This window comes from Myiozetetes cayanensis, unplaced genomic scaffold (genome assembly GCF_022539395.1).
Source record: "Myiozetetes cayanensis isolate MyiCay16 unplaced genomic scaffold, myiCay2020 scf23, whole genome shotgun sequence".
Lineage (NCBI taxonomy): Eukaryota > Metazoa > Chordata > Aves > Passeriformes > Tyrannidae > Myiozetetes > Myiozetetes cayanensis.
The window spans coordinates 6,855,598-6,875,231 of record NW_026087445.1 but is presented as its reverse complement, the minus strand read 5'-3'; the positions used below and the strand labels follow the sequence as shown (position 1 = coordinate 6,875,231).

Sequence of the window (19,634 nt, the reverse complement as noted above, 5' to 3'; positions counted from 1 at the left end):
TCCCAGGAAGGAATTATTCATTATTCACAATCAGACTGTGTTCTACTGCTGGCTTTATTTCCAAGAGGGCCAGCAATGCTCAGTGCTGAAGGCAGGCACAGATTTTTCATTCCCTTTGGACAAGCAGAAGGGCAGAACCTGCCTTAGGGACTCCAGTAACACTGGAATGCTTCTTCCAGCATCTCCTGAGGCACCTTTTCCATTTTCCACACAGCCACCAACCTGGACAGAGTGCAATTCCCACACGTGGAGAGATCTGGAAATGCAGCTTCTGCTCTATCCTGGTGTATTACCAGCTGGTTTGGATTCTGGGCTCGCTCTGGGGAGTTTGTTGAGCTTGCTGGAGGCTTTCTTAGCCAGCAATTATGAAAATGTAGGCAAAGACTCCCAAACATCCATAATGATGGCCACGAGCAGTCAGTGCAGAGAGAGTGGCATCATCACAGTACAAGCTCTGCTTTCCCAGATCCTGGGCATGGATCTGAACCCTCAGCTCTCAAGGAGCAAGAGACAATTCTGTCCACAGCAGCCAGACTGCTCACCCAGTTCACACATAGTCCAGTATTTCTGTCTCCATTTCATTTTCACTCCCATCAGAAGGCTTGAAATCTTCTTCCTCCTCCTCTTCATCCTCCTCATCCTCTCCAGACTCGTATGCCAGCTGCTCTTTGCAGTCTTCACTGCTTGTTGTATTTGAGAAAAGAGCTTAATTGGGAAGAAAGAAAGAAGGACAACGTGATGCCTCTCTCAGTGAAACCTGGGGGCATTTGCAGTGGAGTTCACACATGTGAGAGGAAGGCAGAAGCCACAGGGGCACAGCTAATGTTGCACATCTTAATAGAATTTGATCAAGCCCAAAGCAATCCTTTTCATTCTCCAGGAAAGCAAGCAGAACAGCAGCAGAGCTGCAGTGCTGTGCCTTGTCTCCCAGCTCATTCTGACCTAATTCACTGCGATATTATTGCTTTGGCCCAGCATTGTGCACAAACAACTTCCTCACTTCTTGTTCTATCAGTAATGTCAGTAAAAAGTAAAATGCCACGAACAGATACATCAGTAAAAATAAGATTTTGATTATCACTGTGCAAAGACACTTAAAACCTGAAGGCTGTAACACTGGGAAGATGAAATAGAAAACCTTTATTTCCAGTCATTCCTGGTGCCAACACACATTCACACTGCAGAACAGCCTCAGCTACAACACAAAGAACACAAGGAGTAGCACAAAGGAGGAGGCAGACACAGAAAAGCCTCTGCCCCAGTGCTGACTTCACCATCCTCACCTCAGCCCACAACATCTCCACACTATCAGGAAGGCAGTAAAACAGATGTCCAAAGCATCCTTACCAGGCCTTGTGGATCTGATGATCTGCTTTATCATCAGGGACATGCTGTCCCTCAGGTCATCATTGGTCTTGGGGAGGCACCACCCGTCCCGCTCCGTGCACTCCGACTCTGTGCCGTCATTCCGGTGGATGATCTTCTGCAGGCTGAAAAAGCAGCAAAAGGGAAGGAGACATTAGTCTTCTGCACTCAGGTGTGGGCTTTAAATGAGGCAGGCAATGGCTCAGTGCCATTTCACTGAGCTGGAATAGCATAGCTGGTTATCTGGGTAATTGTCATACGGGAAAGGAATTTCATGCGTGAAAAGTCTGTTCTGCTTTTATTCAGAAGTTAAAAACCTCTGATGTTCCTGGTTGAGGGGAGAGGGGTTGATGTTCCTGGTCGAGAGGAGAGGGGTGAGTGGACAGGGTACAAGCAGTAGGCTTTGAAATCTGTCTCTAACACAACCACACAACAGCCAGTGTGCAATACCTCTCCACATTCAAGTCACAGAGCTGGTAGAACATCTGTCGATATGGGGGTAAAGCTCCTTCTCGGAAAATGTAGATGGATTCCTGAAAGAAGGAAAGGATTCATGTGTATTTTATGGTGTAACAGGACAGCTCTAGGGGAACTGAAAGGTACTTCTGATGGGCTGATTCAAGAAGAAGGCACTTCCAACACGAATCAGTTCTAAGGAATGTCTGCATGTGGCAAAAGACAAAGCTGGGTGAGGAATGCCCCAAAATTTCCCTGCAGCCATAGAACCAACAGCACTGCTGTGCAGAGAGCACACTTCACCTCTTCAACCTGCAGCTCTGCCTGCAGTCTGTCACTGCATAACACTGCATCACAGGTTTCATTCTAGCAAAAACAGAAGAGCAAGACTCATTTATTTATTCCACCCTGCTGGATTTTGCAGCATGACCTGATAAAAGACACAGTGATTTTTTGCATTTCACCACCCATGAAGTTCCAGTTTTATCAACTGAAACCAAATGCTCCTCACATCTCACACTAGGGCTGAGAGCACCAATCCCACCTTGCAGCATGCAAGAAATACACTCAGTGCACAGCAAGTGAAGTCCTGGAGTGCCAGGAACAAACAGCAGCTTCCCAGGCAAACCTGAGGACATCAGCTCGCTCACAGCTGTCCCCTTGACGACTGATAAACCAGGAAACATCCCCATTTCACTGAGCTACTTCAAGAGTAAAAAATAGGAGCCATGCTTACCTTCAGTTTATACCTGCTGGAGGGGGGCTTTTTTGCCCCAGATGCACCAGCTGTACCCAGCCCCTGTTTGAGGTCGTGGACACTGACTGTGTGACTGACTGAAAGGAAGAACAAAGACAGTCCTGTTAGTGACAACCTTGTACTGTCACTTCTCTCTGTTGATTCAACAAAACCAGACCAACCCAGCAACTATGGTTGCATGGGTTTTGTTCATTCTTCAGAAATATCACTGGGCAGTCACAGGGAAAGCACTGGTTTGGTGTGTTTTTCCACAGCATATTTGTTCATAATTTTAACCTTTTCTACTCTCCCTCGGCAAAGAAAAGAGAAATTCCCTCTTCTCTGCACCATCACCGCTCATTCTGAGCACAGAACTCCCTCCTGCCTGCTAACAGACACTGTGGCTCAGCCAGACATGCTTCCAAGACTCCCACACCACTTCCCAGCAGGAGATTCTTCTCCTGGCTTAAAGGCAGCACTGTGTTACACCAGAAAACAAGCTCCAGCTCTGGCTCAGCTAGAACAGAGGAAGACCCTTCATCATCTGTGACCAGGGTGGGGTACACACAGACCCAGAAGACCAGGCAGCCCTTCTGCTGGCCCAGCATACCTTGTTTCTTGACAGTGATGGGCAGGCTGTAGTTGTAGGTGCTGCGTTTTGCTTTCACAGGCATGTCATTAGGGGCATAACCTAGAGGTGAAAAAGGAAAGCCAGTAATGAACTGAGGGCAAGCACAGCACCCTGCAGAATATCCCTGGCTCAGTAACACAAGGGCTGGACTGGTGTGGGAAAGGCAGGCTGGTCTTTGGGATATGCTGACTTTAGCAAGGCTGGGAGAAGAGATCAATAAAACCCTTTAACTTGGAAAGAAAACGTGACCTGATGTCAATGAGTGGATGCCAGCCCTTTCATGGACTTATTAGATGTCAGAAACTCCTTTTCCTCAACTTGCCCTCTGCAAAATCAGAGCAGGGGTACCCCATGTCCAAGGTGTGAGACCCAAAATCCTGCAAAGGATGCTGAGGTCCTTAAGGAAAAGCTGCTATGGAAGCACCAGAATTCCTGCTCAGTGCCTCCCTGAGCAAGGGGTAGGATGGTCTGCTACACCCACTTGGGCCTGGGACACATGGAGGAGGAAACTCAGAGTCTGGAATGTGCCAAATGAGGAAAGACATATTGCATACTATGAAATAAAGTGTTAAAGGAGTTTAGAGACAACTACAGTAAGCAAGGAGCTCAAAAAGTGACATCTTCATCAGAGCAGAAATATGGCAAAAGAGTTTGAAAGACACATAAAAAGAAAAGTACTACCAGGATTAACCAGAAAGCAGAGAGAGCAGCTCTGTGGGTTGGGCCCTTTTACCATATTTCATTCCACAGCGAATTCGGAAGTCCAGTACTTGATAAATCTTTGCTTCAGGGTGTTTCCTGGGGTCATACCCAAACCTAACCCATAAGCTTCTCCAGGGACCTGTCAACTGCATAAACACACATGGGGGAAGATGGTTACAGAAAAGCAGCAAAGTGTTGCACTTTCTTCAGTACAGGGGTGCAAAGGTTCTTGGAAAGTTCTAATATTCCCCTCACTGCCCAAAGATTATTTCTTTTTCCAGTTCTTTCCTCACTTCTCTGCCAGTATTTATTTATACCCACTGGAACATGGGCAATCAGTGCATCAAAACACAAATATTTGTGTGCTTTTATGAACTAACCTGCAAGGTCACAGTCAGGTGTTTCTGTGGAAAAAATTCTGCTACTATATCCAGGTGCACAATCACTTGGAGTGTCTGACTGACCTACAAGGCTGATCAGAACCAGTGGAGCAAACAGTTACTGAGTCCTCCTTGGCTTTAACTTCTGTTCCAAAGCAAGGCTTTCCTTCCTCTGTTTCTTTACATAATATTAAGCTCAGGTACTTAGTGGTAGGACCTCAGGAACACCCAGCTGCTGCTCCCCTGCTCACAGCTGTGCCACTCACCATGTAATAGGCCAGGTATGGCAGCAGCAGCTTCAGCTTCTCCGGGTGGACACTGACGTTGGCTTTGACTGCATTCCGAGACCAGACAGGACGGACTTCAAAGAGCTAAAATGACACAGAAGCAACCACAGAACAGTGGGAAGGGGGTCACCAATGGCAGATCAGCTTTCCAAGTGGATTTAGTTCAGTATCAGGGCCTTTAGCCCCTCAATATGAGCTGTTGGAACAGCAATGGGGCACAAAAATGAACTTAACTGAATCACTTACAGATTCAAATCTTCATTTGCAGAACTGAACTGAACACAGCAGTGTCAGCAGCACCTACTGAAACCTGCTGTATCAGTCAGTTAAAATCACCAAGAATTTCTGGGGAATTCAGAGAAAATGCAGTCTTTCCTCCAGAGCTTGCTGCAGCACAGTGCTCAGGTCAGGCATAAGGCACCCACCTTTCTCAGCTCCTCCTCCACCTTTTTATCCACAGGGTTGGTGCACACTTTCTTCCAGGTCTGTACAGCAGCATCCAGTGGTTTAGCTGGGATTTCCTCATCATCAAAATTCACAAAGATGGCATTGTGTGGGCGACGGGCCCTGCTGAGGCCAATCAGGTTCTCCCCAGACACCTGGGGGTTGTTGTATCCCTCCCTAAGGAACAGGGAAAGGCAGAGAGGGACTCAGCCAGGTGAGCAATGGATTTGTATAACTTTGGCCCAACCTCCCTTATCACATCCTGGTACCATAAGAGACTCTCATGACACCATTGAGGAAAGAACATCTAAATTAAAGAAACCCTTCCAAGCTGCATCCAGTTGCACTCTGACAGAGGTGCTCTGGCACAAAAACCTCAGGCACCTGGGGCTGATCTGTATGAAATGTATTTGAGCACTAAAGGCTTCACCCTCTGTAGCTACTGCAGCTACTCAGTGGTACAGGGGCAAAGCAATAAGGGGAATGCAAGTACCAGTTCAATCTAGAAATTCCTTTTCCTTTAAAAGATGCAGATGAAGGACACCAGTGAGAAAATGAAAGATGTTTCCTGTGGGAGATCTCACAGATTGTTCTTCTGGCAAAATCAACCAGGGCCAGGCAGGCACAGGTGACAGGAACACGTGGCATTGTCTCCTGCAAACCCTGACCTCTGGGAGCAGGCAGGAAGGTGTCCCTACATCCCACACGGTGGGAGGTGTGCTGGGAGAGCACCAGTCAATCTTCAGCTTAAAAAGGTGAAATTCATGAATGATGTAAAGGCACTGACCTGTGCTGAATATCTGGACGATAAAAATAGTCAATGGGAGTGTCCAGGCGTGAGAAAATTGGTGGGGGGATGTAAAGAGGCAATTCCCTGTTGAAAAACTCTTCCTTCTCTGGTTTGAGCATCAGGACTTTGTCATACATGGAGGTTTGTTTGCCATCAGGACCAGAGTGCATTGCCAGGTACTGGAAATCAGACATTCCTGGGAGAAACAGAAGTTAAAATGCTGTGGAGTTCACTATTTATATGAATATTTATATTACTATAATACATCACAATATAATAAACTATATATAATTCTATATAATATACTATACATACACAATATACTATAATAATATATATTACAATATATTATATAATAATGTATTATAAATATAAAATATTACTGTATATGAGAATATTTACCAATATTTCTCACAATAACGTTTCAGGAGCAGGAGTCTGCTAAGTTTATGGAAAGGTTTATATAGCAAAAACACTTGATATTCCTTCCAGTTCTGAGTTGTTTAAAGGGAAACACTTCCCTTTCCCATCAAACATCCTCATCTCTAAGCCACGTAGACACAAACCCAAGCATTTTACCTTGAAATTTGTAAACAGTGGTGACAATCCCAAGGATCTCCATCTCAAACTGGACTTCTGGCTGGGTTTGTTCCTCGGTGTCCAGCTGCTGCTTCTTCCTGCTCCTCCTCCTCCTGACCCTGAGCAGCATGGTGGAGGTGGGGAAGCGGTTGGCACACACAGGGTGGCAATAGGGGTCCTTGGGGCGAAAATACAGCTCCAGCCTCTTGGCAGGGTCGGCGTAGATCTGTCAGCAAGGGCAGGCACAGCCCTGTGAGCATCCCACCCACACAGCCCCTCCAGCCTGTGCCAGCCCCTCACACCGCCACCCCTGCCCCGCCAACACGTGGGACTTGCAGCTGCTCCCATCCCGGGTATTAGGAATAAATACATAAATGAGAGACATAATATCCTGGATATTAGGAGGAAATCCTTCCCTGTGAGGGTGGGGAGGCCCTGGCACAGGTTGCCCAGAGAAGCTGTGGCTGCCCCATCCCTGGAGGTGTCCAAGGCCAGGTTGGACAGGGCTTGGAGCACCCTGGGCTGGTGGAAGGGGTGTGGAACGAGGTGGCCTTTAAGGTCCTTCCAACCCAAACCGTTTTGGGGTTTTACGATCCCACCCGACACCTCCCAAATCCCTGCTCGGGGGGGCAGCACGCCCAGACCCTGCTGGGCTTGAAGGGCTCGCACCGAGGCTCCCACCGCGAGGCTCTCCCTGCCCCCGACCCCCCTCCCGCCTCACCCACCTCCCCGGGGCCAGGTCCATGCTGCTCCCACCCGCCCCACAGCCCCGCTCACCCGCGACACGCCCTGCTCTCCTCCCAGCGTGCTCAGCATGGCCCCGACGTCCCGCACCAGCCCCGGGTACTCCACACACACGAGGCGCGGCGCCCGGGGCAGCTCCAGCACGGCCGAGCCCGGCCCCAGCCCCGCCGCCATGGCCGCGCCGCCGCTCCCCGCGCCCCGCACCGCGGCACGAAGGTTCCGCCGCACGGAGGTTCCTACAGGCCCGCCTGAGGGCGAAGGGCGAGCCCTGAGGGCGGCCGCGATCTCCTTCGAGCTCATAGCCCTAAACCCGCGCAGGATCGCCGCCCCCCCGTGGGGTGTTTTGTCCCCCGTGCTGCCCCGAGTTAAGCGGGGAATGAAGGAAAGCAACCCCCGGGCCGAGAGCCCTCGGTGCTGAGCACACGCAGCTCATACAAACGCCCTTTCGCTTGTGCTGCGTGAAAGTCACGCCAGTGGCTGTTGGAGAGTGTTTTGGAGTCGTGAGTTTCGAAGTCATGCAAGGAATCTGGTGTAAATTCCCGTTAAAATAAGCCTTTGGTTCCTAAGAACTTAAGCCTTCATCCCGCCGGTGTTCGATGCCACGGGAGGTGGCAGACTGGAGGGTAGGAGGGTTGAGCTGAGGAGTTAATTTGCCCCAAGAGCTGCTTGCCCAGGACATGGCTGGGTTATGGATCAGGGGACACTCACTGACCACAGATGTCCCTTCCCGCCTGACCTTAACGTTAGCGACAAAATCCTGTCACAGACAACACAAGGAGAATCAGGCGCTCAGTTACATGCAAGCTTTTAATGAACTATCTCTAAAAGGTGGTTTTCATTAGGTTCAGAACATTAACTCCGACTGGGTGATGTTGGCAACCTGCGGCAGGCTACGATAGACCGAGTTCCAGAAGGTCACAAACCGGGATCTCAGGTCCTTCTTCACGGAGTTCTTGTTTATCTTGTTGTTGATCTCCAGGTAGTAAGCGTCCTTGCTGGTGTAGGCTGGCCAGGAAACGGGCACATCCGAATTCCCCTTGTTGGGATCACTGGAAAAAAAAGGAGACACAAACAAGTTCAGTTTTATCAGGGTGGCTTGGGGACCCAGCAGCTTTGAGGCATTTGGCCACAACCCGTTTGTTCAAGTGAGGTTTTAAGTGAGAGCAAAGAGAGTCTGACACTGGCACAAGCAATAGGAATTCACACAGAGGCTTAATTCCTGGTATTCCAGTTATCAATACCTGGATTCAGGAATGCACCCTATCATTAAGTGTAAGCAGAGTTCACAAGCTCTGAAAATGCTCCTCCTGTCCTCAGGCGTGCTATGGATGAGGAGGACCCAGAGCAAACTCCACCACTGGGAGACACAGAGTCAACCTCACAACAGAATTACAGAGAACACCCTGCTTTGGGGAATGATCCTGAGAAGTTACTGGGCAAAGGCAGCAGGCTGAAGGGTCACAGCAAACCACAAAATGTGGAACAGGAATCACTCACCCACTCCTGGCAAAGTTGGTCCAGTAAGCGATCATGGCCTTGGAGACAGTCCTGTGCTTGGGCAGGTAGCCCAAGGGGGTGGTAAAGGGCTTGCCAAAGACGTACTGCAGGTCATCAGCGTGGTCTGCTCCAACCCAGCTGGGATAGACGGGCATGCGGGACGGCTGGGAGAACAAGTAGCTGTATGTCTTGCCACTCCTGGGGAAATAAAACAGACTGGCTAAGCAAGGGGAGAGCAGAGGAAGGGCTGCAGATTCACAACCACGCTCCAAATACCACCAGGGCCAGAGTTTCAGCTGTGGGAGATGTTCACATGCATCACCTCGCATGAGGTGGTCTCAGGAGAAAACATCCTGGGGTCATTTTGGACTCTCACCCTCACCCTCATACCCTCCACCTGCAGCGTCTCCAGGGTGGAGCTACTCACTGGGCGTTCTGCAGGTGCAGATTCAGGGCCCACTGGGTGGGGACCAGGAAGATGTAGTCAGTGATCAGGTCCACCACTGTCCTCTTCATGACCTCCTGCTTCGGGTTGTCCTCCCAGCTCTGGGTGTAGATACTGTACGTGGCGTTGGCTCCAGCCTCGCCCCTGTCCACGGTCAGCCCTTTGATCAAATTATACACCTGTTCCCTGAAAAGACAAGTGATATCAACTACTGACTGACCAGCAGCTTCCAGTGGGGCAGGTCTGTTGCCTGGCTCTTTCTCTTGCAGGCTCTGGGCTCAGCAACACAAACTCTGGGCACCAGGCTCGCAGTGACACCCTGTTTTGAAGGTCGAGCCCTGTCCACTCAGAGTTTGGGAGCCACATTAAAGGGAAGATCCCTCCTCCTGAGGGTTTTCAGAGCCTCTCTCACTTACGCAGAGATTTTCCTCAGTGGGGCATTGATGGCGGGTAAATCCACGCCGGCGAAGAAGTGCCCGTCCATGTCGTTGACCCCAACCAGGTAGTCAATGTCAGCAGCGTTGGCAAAGAGCTTCTCTGGCATGTCTGGCAGGAAATCTCCGTCCACAACAGGAGTGATGGCCAGGGTGTGCACCAGGGGAGCTGCAGGAGAGACAGAACCAGAGTCTGTGAGGAGGTGACAACACACAGGTGTGTGTTCTGCAACATCCCATGACTGAAAGAGCCGTGGAAAAGGCTGAGGTGAACGACAGCTTGAGCAGTGACTTCAGCACGGGCAGGATGTCACCCAGAAGCAGGGTAAACCTTGTGCCTGTGGGTGAAGGAGAGGAGCAAGAGTTCTGGCAGCCGTGTACCAGGTGGTAACATCCAAAATTCCTCTCCTCCACCAAGTCCCTTCCCAAAAAGCCCAGCCAAATGTAGGGAAGAGCAGAACTCCTTATCCCATCTGGCCATGCTCTCTGATTGGCAGGACTGCCAGCTCCAGCCAGTGCAGCTGGGAAAGGAATCCTCTCGGGCAGCAAAGGCAGCAGCATTTCCTTCCTGATGTGAGTCCCACGCCCCACCCAGTGGCTCACATGGAAATAGCAGGGATGTGGTCAGCTGAATTTTGTTTGTAAGCTGCGTGCGGGAGTTGCTCTTGCTACTTCCACAGACCAGGAAGCCCAAACAGCTTGTCTGGAGTCAAGGCATGGCCTTTGGATGATCCCTGTGCCACTGCTGCCGGAGGGGCTGTGCTCAACCAGCACAATTTGCACCTGGCTATGGAAGATCTGTCACTATTGCCCCGCTCTGAAGGGCACAAACACTGCTTCAGAACTCCTGGAAATCACCCCAGTGTCCTGCCAGAGGTTTGGGGAGCCCTGAGTGGGTGGTGGATCACAGTGCAGGCTGGGGGACTTACAGGGCAGGTTGGTCAGCTGCAGGTGGTAGGCCAGAGTCAGTTCTTTGGGATCAGTGTTACGCAGGCAGCTGGCCAAGACGGCTGTGTTGTCTGTGGAGCAGCCCACCTTTTTTCCAAGCTGAAGAAGCAGAGAGAGAGAGAAACCACAGGGCATTACTTCCCGAAGGCAGGAGTTACAGAGGAAGAGCTGTGGTTGGTTTTAATCTCAAAACGTCAGGTTTACAAAGCCCTGCTGGACATGGCTCCTGCCAAATCCCTTACTAGTTATGCTCTCCTCTAGGGAACCATTTTTTAGGAAGCTATAATCCTTCAGACAAGATTTGCACATTACCTTTTTAGCCCAGAAGAGGGGGTCCCTCTGGATGGCCCAGCTGCAGACCCCAACACCACTCTGGCTGATGGCTCTCTTGAACAGGCCCTTGTTCTTCGGGGACAAGGTCTGGGGTGCAGAATGGAAACAAGAGGCTTTCAGCTAAAAAGTCAGGGGACTGGTTAAAGAGAAGGAGGAGGAGCACCCACAAAGCACAGAGGCTGAGCATTGCTGTCCAGGGCAGGATATTAATGAGGCAGCAGGTGGGAGGAAAGTGTCACAGTACCAAGGGGTCCCTCTCCCCCATTTACACACAGGTGGCTCTAGTGGGGAGTGACAGACACAACTCACCTGCAGGGAGACACTGACGGCACCGGCTGACTCCCCAAAGATGGTGATGTTCTCTGGGTCACCCCCAAAGGCCTTGATGTTCCTCTTCACCCAGGCAATTGCCATGTGCTGGTCCTTCAGCCCGTAGTTCCCTGAGCAGCACAGAGCACCCACCACTGAGCAAGGGCACAGCAAAGCTGCCCCAGCACAGGGTCCCCCCAGACACAGAGGGAGCAGCTGTGGTACCTGGCAAGTTCTCATCTCCCGTGCTCAGGAAGCCCAGGGGCCCCAGGCGGTAGTTGATGGTGACCACGATGACGTTGCCCCGCACGGCGATCTCCTCGCCATCGTACAGGTAGTTATCCAGGAAATTGGCTCCCTGGCTCCCTCCCACCAGGAAGGCACCACCGTAGATGAAGACCATCACAGGCAGTTTGGTAGAGACTGCAAGGTGAGCAAGAGCAGCAGAGTGAGCCACGACAGAGCCAGGAGGTGCAGCCCGTCCATCCCCTCACCCGCTCCCTGAGCATCCCTGCACCTGGGCAGGAACAGACTCTGCAATCACCTGTGGCCAAGAAAGTCCTTGTTCTGCACAAGAGGCTGAACCTCCAAAGAGGCTGCAGCTTGGGCTCATTGCCTGACACAGTTCCCACCTTTCCCCATGAAAATCACCGCTCAGCACTTGCCCACTATGGGAATGTAACTGCTGAGAGCTGCTCCAGAATCATCTGGCAGCTGGCAATCTCCTGCCCAGGTCCCTGCCAAGCACATACCCTGTCTCCTGCCTTGAGGGATCCAGATGTTCAGGTAGAGACAGTCCTCTTTCCCACGGACATCAGTCTGGGTGAGCGTCATCTGCATGCAGCGATTCTTGAATTCTGTTGCCTTCAGTGTTCCTGAGAGGAGAGAGGAAAGACAGCATGTCCTAGTTAAGGGCATCAACTCCATCCACTGGTTGCAATCCACCCATCCTTTGCTCTCTGAGTCCAGTACAGAGGCAGAAAAGCCTCCTCAGCCACTATGAGCGGTCTGAGGGGTGACAAAATGAGAGTCTTGCCCCTGTGAACTATCTCTGGACAGCCATGGCATGGGAAGGGCAGGTGCTGGTGCCATGCTTCGATTTTGTTACTTCCTGGGGTTATTGGAGTTGCTTGGGAACACCTAGACACAGACTCTCAGACCCTCCAGGAGCTAAAGAGCTTTTTCTTGGCCCTGCTTAGTAGATAAAAGCAGGTAACAACTGTCTTTGGCTTGCCAAAAACAGACTAAAAGAGAGAGAAGCAAAAATAAAGGCATTCAAAGGTTGGATCTTACCATCCCAGCCAGGATGAGGTTGGGGATCTTCCAGTCTGTTTGGAGGGGCAGCAAAGGGGATGCCTCTGAAGATGTCGACGTAGTTCCCCAACAGTCCCAGTTTCTTACTCTCGCCTTCCACAAAACCGCCCTCGGTGTGCACCACGCCCAGCTACAGGGGGTACCATGGAGAAGAGACAATCCATTGCTCAGTTCCTCATGCCTTAGTCTTCCCAATACACCAGCACCCACACGTTGCCCTGGCCAGTGCCCCACACAGACCCATTCCCAGCCTACCCTCCCCATCCGGGCCCTTGGAGCCCTGTGGGAAGCCCACAGGGAGGTGCCAGTGGAGCTGTGCCCGTGCAGGTGTCCTGCAGGTGCCCTTTGGAGCAGACAGAAACTCAGTCAGAAACAGGCAAAGTATTTTGCCAAGCCTTGAGAAGTGCTTTTGTACTTACGGTCGCAGCCCAGGTCACCCTGAGGTAGGAGCAGAAGGCCAAGCACAGGATCCCCCAGCGAGCCATGGTGAGGCACTCCTGAGGAGACAGTGCCCAGCTGGAGGCTGGCTTATATATAGTGAGGTGGGCAGGTGTGTCAATGCCATGGGCCAGCCTTGGCTCTGAGGTGAACCAGGGGAGCCTCCACACACTTGTCCTTCAGTATCCTGAGGTCAGTCCATGGCTGGGGTACAACTGGCACTGCTGTGTGAGAACCCTGCAGGTGCTGCTTTTGTGGGCTGGGGGCCAAACGGAAGGAAATCGTTCAGCCTAAAGAAAATTCGAGAAAACACAAAAATCACTGAAGAGAAGCCTCATCCAAGCACAGGAGGCTGAAATCATATTACACCACACAATGAAACTTATTATCAGCAACCTCTGAGAAACCTCATGCTCAGAACATGCTGGGGAATGCACAGGACTCAGAAAAGGACGGTAATCCTTAAGGATGGTTCCATCCAGCGTCAGCCAGACTGCTCATCAAGTTCACACATAGTCCAGAATTTCTGTCTTCACTTCATTGTCACTCCCATTACAAGGCTTGAAGCCTTCCTCCTCCTTCTCCTCCTCCTCCTCCTCCTCACCTGCCTCACCTGCCTCAGCCTCCTCACCCTCATCTCTCTGCAGGCTCATCTGCCAACTGCCTTTGGCATCCTCACTGCTTTCTGTATTTGTTAAGGAGAGTGAGGGGAATGGACAGGCTTTGAAATCTGCCTCTAACAGAACACTCAGCTGCCAGTGCAGCACCTTTGCACATTCAATCACAGAGCTGGTAGAACATCTGCCATAAAGGGGTAAGGCTCCTTATGGAAAATGTAGATGGATTCCTAGGAGAAGGAACGAAGGAAAGGATTCATATGCATTTTATGCTGTAATTGGAGCTTTCCAGTGAATCTGCAAAAATGAAGTTTGTGCTCCAGATTTCAGAAGAGAAGGGACTCAGCCAGGTGAGCAACGGGCTGGTTTAACTTTGGCCCAACCTCCCTCATCACATCCTGGTACCATAAAAGACTCTCATGACACCACTGAGGAAAGAAAATTTATATTAAAGAAACCCTTCCAAGCTGCATCCAGTTGCACTCTGACAGAGGTGCTCTGGCAGAAAAACCTCAGGCACCTGGGGCTGATCTGTATGAAATGTATTTGAGCACTAAAGGCTTCATCCTCTGCATTTGCCCTCCTGTAGCTACTGCAGCTACTCAGTGGTACAGGGGCAAAGCAAGAGGGAAATGCAGGTACCAGTTCAATCTAGAAATTTATTTTCCTTTAAAAGGTGCAGATGAAGGACAATGGTGAGAAAATGAAAGATGTTTCTTGCAGATCTCACGGACTGTTTTGGAAAAACGAACTGGGGCCAGGTGGTCACAGGGCCACAGGAACATATGGCATCAACTCCTGCAATCCCTGCCCTTGGTTCCAGCTCACTGGAAGCAGCAGGAGGTCAGCTCCAGTGCTGGGGGTGCTCCCTCACCCTGGCCCTGGCCCCTCCTGGCTTGGGCTCCCCACCCTCCACCCCCTCTGCATGGAGGATCTCCACATGCACACACAACCCCTGCTGTCATGCCTGTGTCTGCAGCACGGCCCCCGTCTCTCACACCAGCCCAGGATTTTCCACCCACATGAACCTGCATTTTGGGGCAGCTCCAGCACAGCCACTGACCCCACTGTGTGGTACCAGGGCCAGGCTCTGCCTTGGTGGATGAAGGGGAGCATGTGGAGGATGAGGTTTGTGGGTGGGTTTGCTCCTTGCCCTGCCCTGCTCGGAGCTGGAGCTCCCCAGCCTGGTCCAGCCCAGCCTCTGCCCCAAAACCCCGTGTGGAATCACATCCTACGAGGGTTTATTTTGCCCCAGTCAGTTCCTGAGCCATGATCAGCAACAGGTCAGGACTGGTTTGTATTCACCTGTTGCACCTGCAGCTGTCTAAGAGCTGGTTGGTATGAGCAGGGACACTGATGGCAACATGGGGATATCCAGTCAGGACTGGTGCTGTCCTGTCTGGGACCACGTGGGCAATGAGGGAAAACAACCCCAGAGCCAACAGGCTGAGAGGGGAGAGACTGGGCCTGGGCTGTCAACAGCTTCCCTGGACATCAGGGTGTCACGGGCCAGAGGACACACACACTGCCCACAGATGGCCCTTCCTGCCTGACATTCAGCTTAGTGACAAAACCCTGGCGTGGCAAACACGAGGAGAACCAGAGTCGCTCAGTTACAAGCAAGACTTTAATTGATCTTTAAAAAGTGTTTTGTGCTTAGGTTCAGAACATTAGCTCCGACTGGGTGATGTTGGCAACCTGCGGCAGGCTCCGATAGACCGAGTTCCAGAAGGTCACGTACTGGGATCTCAGGTCCTTCTTCACGGAGTTCTTGTTTATCTTGTCGTTGATCTCCAGGTAGTAAGCGTCCTTGCTGGTGTAGGCTGGCCAGGAAACGGGCACGTCTGAATTCCCCTTGTTGGGATCACTGGAGAAAAAGAGACATACAAATTCATTTTTATCACAGAAGCTTGTGGATCAAGCTTTTAGTGAGTGCACACAGAGTGTTTGACACTGGGACAAGGAATAGGAATTCTGCCTGCCAGCAGTGACTTGCCAACCTGCAGTCTCCTCTAACAATCCCCACTGGCATCATCCCTGGCTACATGCAGGGATTTGAGTCCTGTATGAACACAAGGATTAAGGAATGCACTCCATCATTAAGTGTAAGCAGAGTTCACAAGCTCTGAAAATGCTCCTCCTGTCCTCAGGCGTGCTATGGATGAGGAGGACCCAGAGCAAATTCCACCACTGGGAGACACAGAGTCAACCTCACAACAGAACTACAGAGAACACTCTGCTTTGGGGAATGATCCTGAGAAGTTACTGGGCAAAGGCAGCAGGCTGAAGGGTCACAGCAAACCACAAAATGTGGAACAGGAATCACTCACCCACTCCTGGCAAAGTTGGTCCAGTAAGCGATCATGGCCTTGGAGACAGTCCTGTGCTTGGGCAGGTAGCCCAAGGGGGTGGTAAAGGGCTTGCCAAAGACGTACTGCAGGTCATCAGCGTGGTCTGCCCCAACCCAGCTGGGATAGACGGGCATGCGGGACGGCTGGGAGAACAAGTAGCTGTATGTCTTGCCACTCCTGGGGAAATAAAACAGACTGGCTAAGCAAGGGGAGAGCAGAGGAAGGGCTGCAGATTCACAACCACGCTCCAAATACCACCAGGGCCAGAGTTTCAGCTGTGGGAGATGTTCACATGCATCACCTCCCATCAGGTGGTCTCAGGAGAAAACATCCTGGGGTCATTTTGGACTCTCACCCTCACCCTCATACCCTCCACCTGCAGTGTCTCCAGGGTGGAGCTACTCACTGGGCGTTCTGCAGGTGCAGATTCAGGGTCCACTGGGTGGGGACCAGGAAGATGTAGTCAGTGATCAGGTCCACCACTGTCCTCTTCATGACCTCCTGCTTCGGGTTGTCCTCCCAGCTCTGGGTGTAGATGCTGTACGTGGCGTTGGCTCCAGCCTCGCCCCTGTCCACGGTCAGCCCTTTGATCAAATTATACACCTGTTCCCTGAAAAGACAAGTGATATCAACTACTGACTGACCAGCAGCTTCCAGTGGGGCAGGTCTGTTGCCTGGCTCTTTCTCTTGCAGGCTCTGGGCTCAGCAACACAAGCCCTGGGCACCAGACTCGCAGTGACACCCTGTTTTGAAGGTCGAGCCCTGTTCACTCAAGTCTAAGTGCTCAGAGTTTGGGAGCCACATTAAAGGGAAGATCCCTCCTGCTGAGGGTTTTCAGAGCCTCTCTCACTTACGCAGAGATTTTCCTCAGTGGGGCATTGATGGCGGGTAAATCCACGCCGGCGAAGAAGTGCCCGTCCATGTCGTTGACCCCAACCAGGTAGTCAATGTCAGCAGCGTTGGCAAAGAGCTTCTCTGGCATGTCTGGCAGGAAATCTCCGTCCACAACAGGAGTGATGGCCAGGGTGTGCACCAGGGGAGCTGCAGGAGAGACAGAACCAGAGTCTGTGAGGAGGTGACAACAGACAGGTGTGTGTTCTGCAATGACTCAAAGAGCTGTGGAAAAATTAGCCTGAGGTGGGCTGTGCTCATCCAGCACAGTGTGCACCTGCCTGTGGAAGGGTGACTGCAAGATCTGTCATTATTGCCCTCTTTCTGAAGGACACAAGCACTGCTTCAACACTCCTGGCAATCACCCCAGTGTCCTGCCAGAGGTTTGGGGAGCCCTGGGTGGGTGGGGAATCACCACATGGGCCAGGGGACTTACAGGGCAGGTTTGTCAGCTGCAGGTGGTAGGCGAGTGTCAAGGTTTTGGGGTCAGAGACACGAAGGCAGTTGGCCAAGATGGCTGTGTTGTCGGTGGGGCAGCCCACCTTTTCTCCAAGCTGCAGGAGGAGAAAGAGAGAGAAACCTCCTAGCACTACCTCCCAAAGACAGAGGTTATTGTTATAGAGGCAGAGGGATGCATTTATTTTAATCTACAAAGCACAGTATTTCCAAAGTTCAGTTGGGCACAGCTCCTAGTTATGCTCCCCTCTAGGGAATCAATTTTTTATTTTTTTCCAATCACTCAGGCAAGACTTGAATGTTACCTTTTTAGCCCAGAAGAGGGGGTCCCTCTGGATGGCCCAGCTGCAGACTCCAACACCACTCTGGCTGATGGCTCTCTTGAACAGGCCCTTGTTCTTCGGGGACAAGGTCTGGGGTGCAGAATGGAAACAAGAGGCTTTCAGGTAAAAATTCATGAAGACACCATTATGTGCCAGACCCCGCTGACCACCTCACAGCTTGTGCACCCAGCCTGGGGAGGAAAGTGTCACAGTGCCAAGGGGTCCCTCTCCCCCATTTACACACAGGTGGCTCTAGTGGGGAGTGACAGACACAACTCACCTGCAGGGAGACACTGACGGCACCGGCCGACTCCCCAAAGATGGTGATGTTTTCTGGGTCGCCCCCAAAGGCCTTGATGTTCCTCTTCACCCAGGCAATTGCCATGTGCTGGTCCTTCAGCCCGTAGTTCCCTGAGCAGCACAGAGCACCCACCACTGAGCAAGGGCACAGCAAAGCTGCCCCAGCACAGGGTCCCCCCAGACACGGAGGGAGCAGCTGTGGTACCTGGCAAGTTCTCATCTCCCGTGCTCAGGAAGCCCAGGGGCCCCACGCGATAGTTGATGGTGACCACGATGACGTTGCCCCGCACGGCGATCTCCTCGCCATCGTACAGGTAGTTATCCAGGAAATTGACTCCCTGGCTCTCTCCCACCAGGAAGGCACCACCGTAGATGAAGACCATCACAGGCAGTTTGGTAGAGACTGCAAGGTGAGCAAGAGGAGCAGAGTGAGCCACGACAGAGCCAGGAGGTGCAGCCCATCCATCCCCTCACCCGCACCCTGAGCATCCCTGCACCTGGGCAGGAACAGACAATGCTCTGCCTGTGGCCAAGAAAGTCCTTGTTCTGCACAAGAGGCTGAACCTCCAAAGAGGCTGCAGCTTGGGCTCATTGCCTGACACAGTTCCCACCTTTCCCCATGAAAATCACCGCTCAGCACTTGCCCACTATGGGAATGTAACTGCTGAGAGCTGCTCCAGAATCATCTGGCAGCTGGCAATCTCCTGCCCAGGTCCCTGCCAAGCACATACCCTGTCTCCTGCCTTGAGGGATCCACATGTTCAGGTAGAGACAGTCCTCTTTCCCACGGACATCAGTCTGGGTGAGCGTCATCTGCATGCAGCGATTCTTGAATTCTGTTGCCTTCAGTGTTCCTGAGAGGAGAGAGGAAAGACAGCATGTCCTAGTTTGGGACATCACTCAACTCCATCGCATCAACTCCATCCACTGTTTTCAGTCTGTCTGTCCACTCATCCTTTGCTCTCTGAGTCCAGTGCAGAGGCAGAAAAGCCTCCCCTTCCACTGTGACCGGTGTGAGGGAGTGACAAAGTGAGAGTCTTTCCCATGTGAACTAGACAGAAGAGAGAGAAGCAAAAACAAAACTCCAAAACAAAGGCAATCAAAGGTTGGATCTTACCATCCCAGCCAGGATGAGGTTCAGGGTCTTGCAGAGTCTTTGGAGGGGCAGCAAAGGGGATGCCTCTGAAGATGTCGACGTAGCTCCCAAACAGTCCCAGTTTCTTACTCTCGCCTTCCACAAAACCGCCCTCGGTGAGCACCACACCCAGCTACAGGGGGTACCATGGAGAAGAGACAATCCATTGCTCAGTTCCTCATACCTTAGTCTTCCCAAGCCACCAGCACCCACACCTTGCCCTGGCCAGTGCCCCACACAGACCCACTCCCAGCCCGCCCTCCCCATCCGGGCCCTTGGAGCCCTGTGGGAAGCCCACAGGGAGGTGCCAGTGGAGCTGTGCCCGTGCAGGTGTCCTGCAGGTGCCCTTTGGAGCAGACAGGCAGCAGCAATTCCTACACACTGCCAAAGATAAATGGCAGAAGGAGAGGACCTTCAGCCCCCTGGGGTAACCCCTAGGGTGTAAACCTGGCCAGACCTGGCACGGAACTGTGCAGGAACTCTTGGGAAAATGTCACTGAGAGCCTTTGCCATGTTGAGGGCAGGAAAACACCGTGCCCCAGCTGCCAGGCCTGCAGGCCCTCTGTCAGGAATCCAGACTGGTGTAACAGGGGTTTGCTCACTCAGGCAGGAACAGGCAAAGTATTTTGCCAAGCCCTGAGAAGAGCTTTTGTACTTACGGTCGCAGCCCGGGCCACCCCGAGGTAGGAGCACAAGGCCAAGCACAGGATCCCCCAGCGAGCCATGGTG

General features: G+C 52.0%; 3 protein-coding genes across 3 annotated transcripts; all 3 read right to left on the bottom strand.

The window, feature by feature from the left end:
• Positions 1-40: 40 nt before the first annotated feature.
• Positions 41-7,315, bottom strand: GTF3C5 (general transcription factor IIIC subunit 5). The gene is made up of 11 exons (XM_050320077.1): positions 7,148-7,315; positions 6,371-6,596; positions 5,789-5,987; positions 4,983-5,178; positions 4,537-4,641; positions 3,922-4,036; positions 3,168-3,248; positions 2,558-2,655; positions 1,816-1,898; positions 1,348-1,490; positions 41-705 (listed from the first exon to the last, which is right to left on the bottom strand). The coding sequence occupies exons 1-11, from the start codon at positions 7,286-7,288 to the stop codon at positions 548-550; spliced, it is 1,545 nt and encodes a 514-aa protein (XP_050176034.1). The 5' UTR covers positions 7,289-7,315; the 3' UTR covers positions 41-547.
• Positions 7,316-7,958: 643 nt separating this feature from the next.
• Positions 7,959-12,879, bottom strand: LOC126642439 (bile salt-activated lipase-like). The gene is made up of 11 exons (XM_050320076.1): positions 12,814-12,879; positions 12,374-12,524; positions 11,833-11,955; positions 11,306-11,503; positions 11,081-11,211; positions 10,751-10,858; positions 10,420-10,537; positions 9,473-9,659; positions 9,039-9,242; positions 8,612-8,809; positions 7,959-8,163 (listed from the first exon to the last, which is right to left on the bottom strand). Exons 1-11 carry the CDS (start codon positions 12,877-12,879, stop codon positions 7,959-7,961), a joined length of 1,689 nt encoding a protein of 562 aa, XP_050176033.1.
• Positions 12,880-15,111: 2,232 nt separating this feature from the next.
• LOC126642549 (bile salt-activated lipase-like) lies at positions 15,112-19,630 on the bottom strand. Its single transcript, XM_050320300.1, has 11 exons — positions 19,565-19,630; positions 18,888-19,038; positions 18,502-18,624; positions 17,976-18,173; positions 17,751-17,881; positions 17,453-17,560; positions 17,128-17,245; positions 16,655-16,841; positions 16,207-16,410; positions 15,780-15,977; positions 15,112-15,316 (listed from the first exon to the last, which is right to left on the bottom strand). The coding sequence occupies exons 1-11, from the start codon at positions 19,628-19,630 to the stop codon at positions 15,112-15,114; spliced, it is 1,689 nt and encodes a 562-aa protein (XP_050176257.1).
• Between the last annotated feature and the right edge of the window lie 4 nt (positions 19,631-19,634).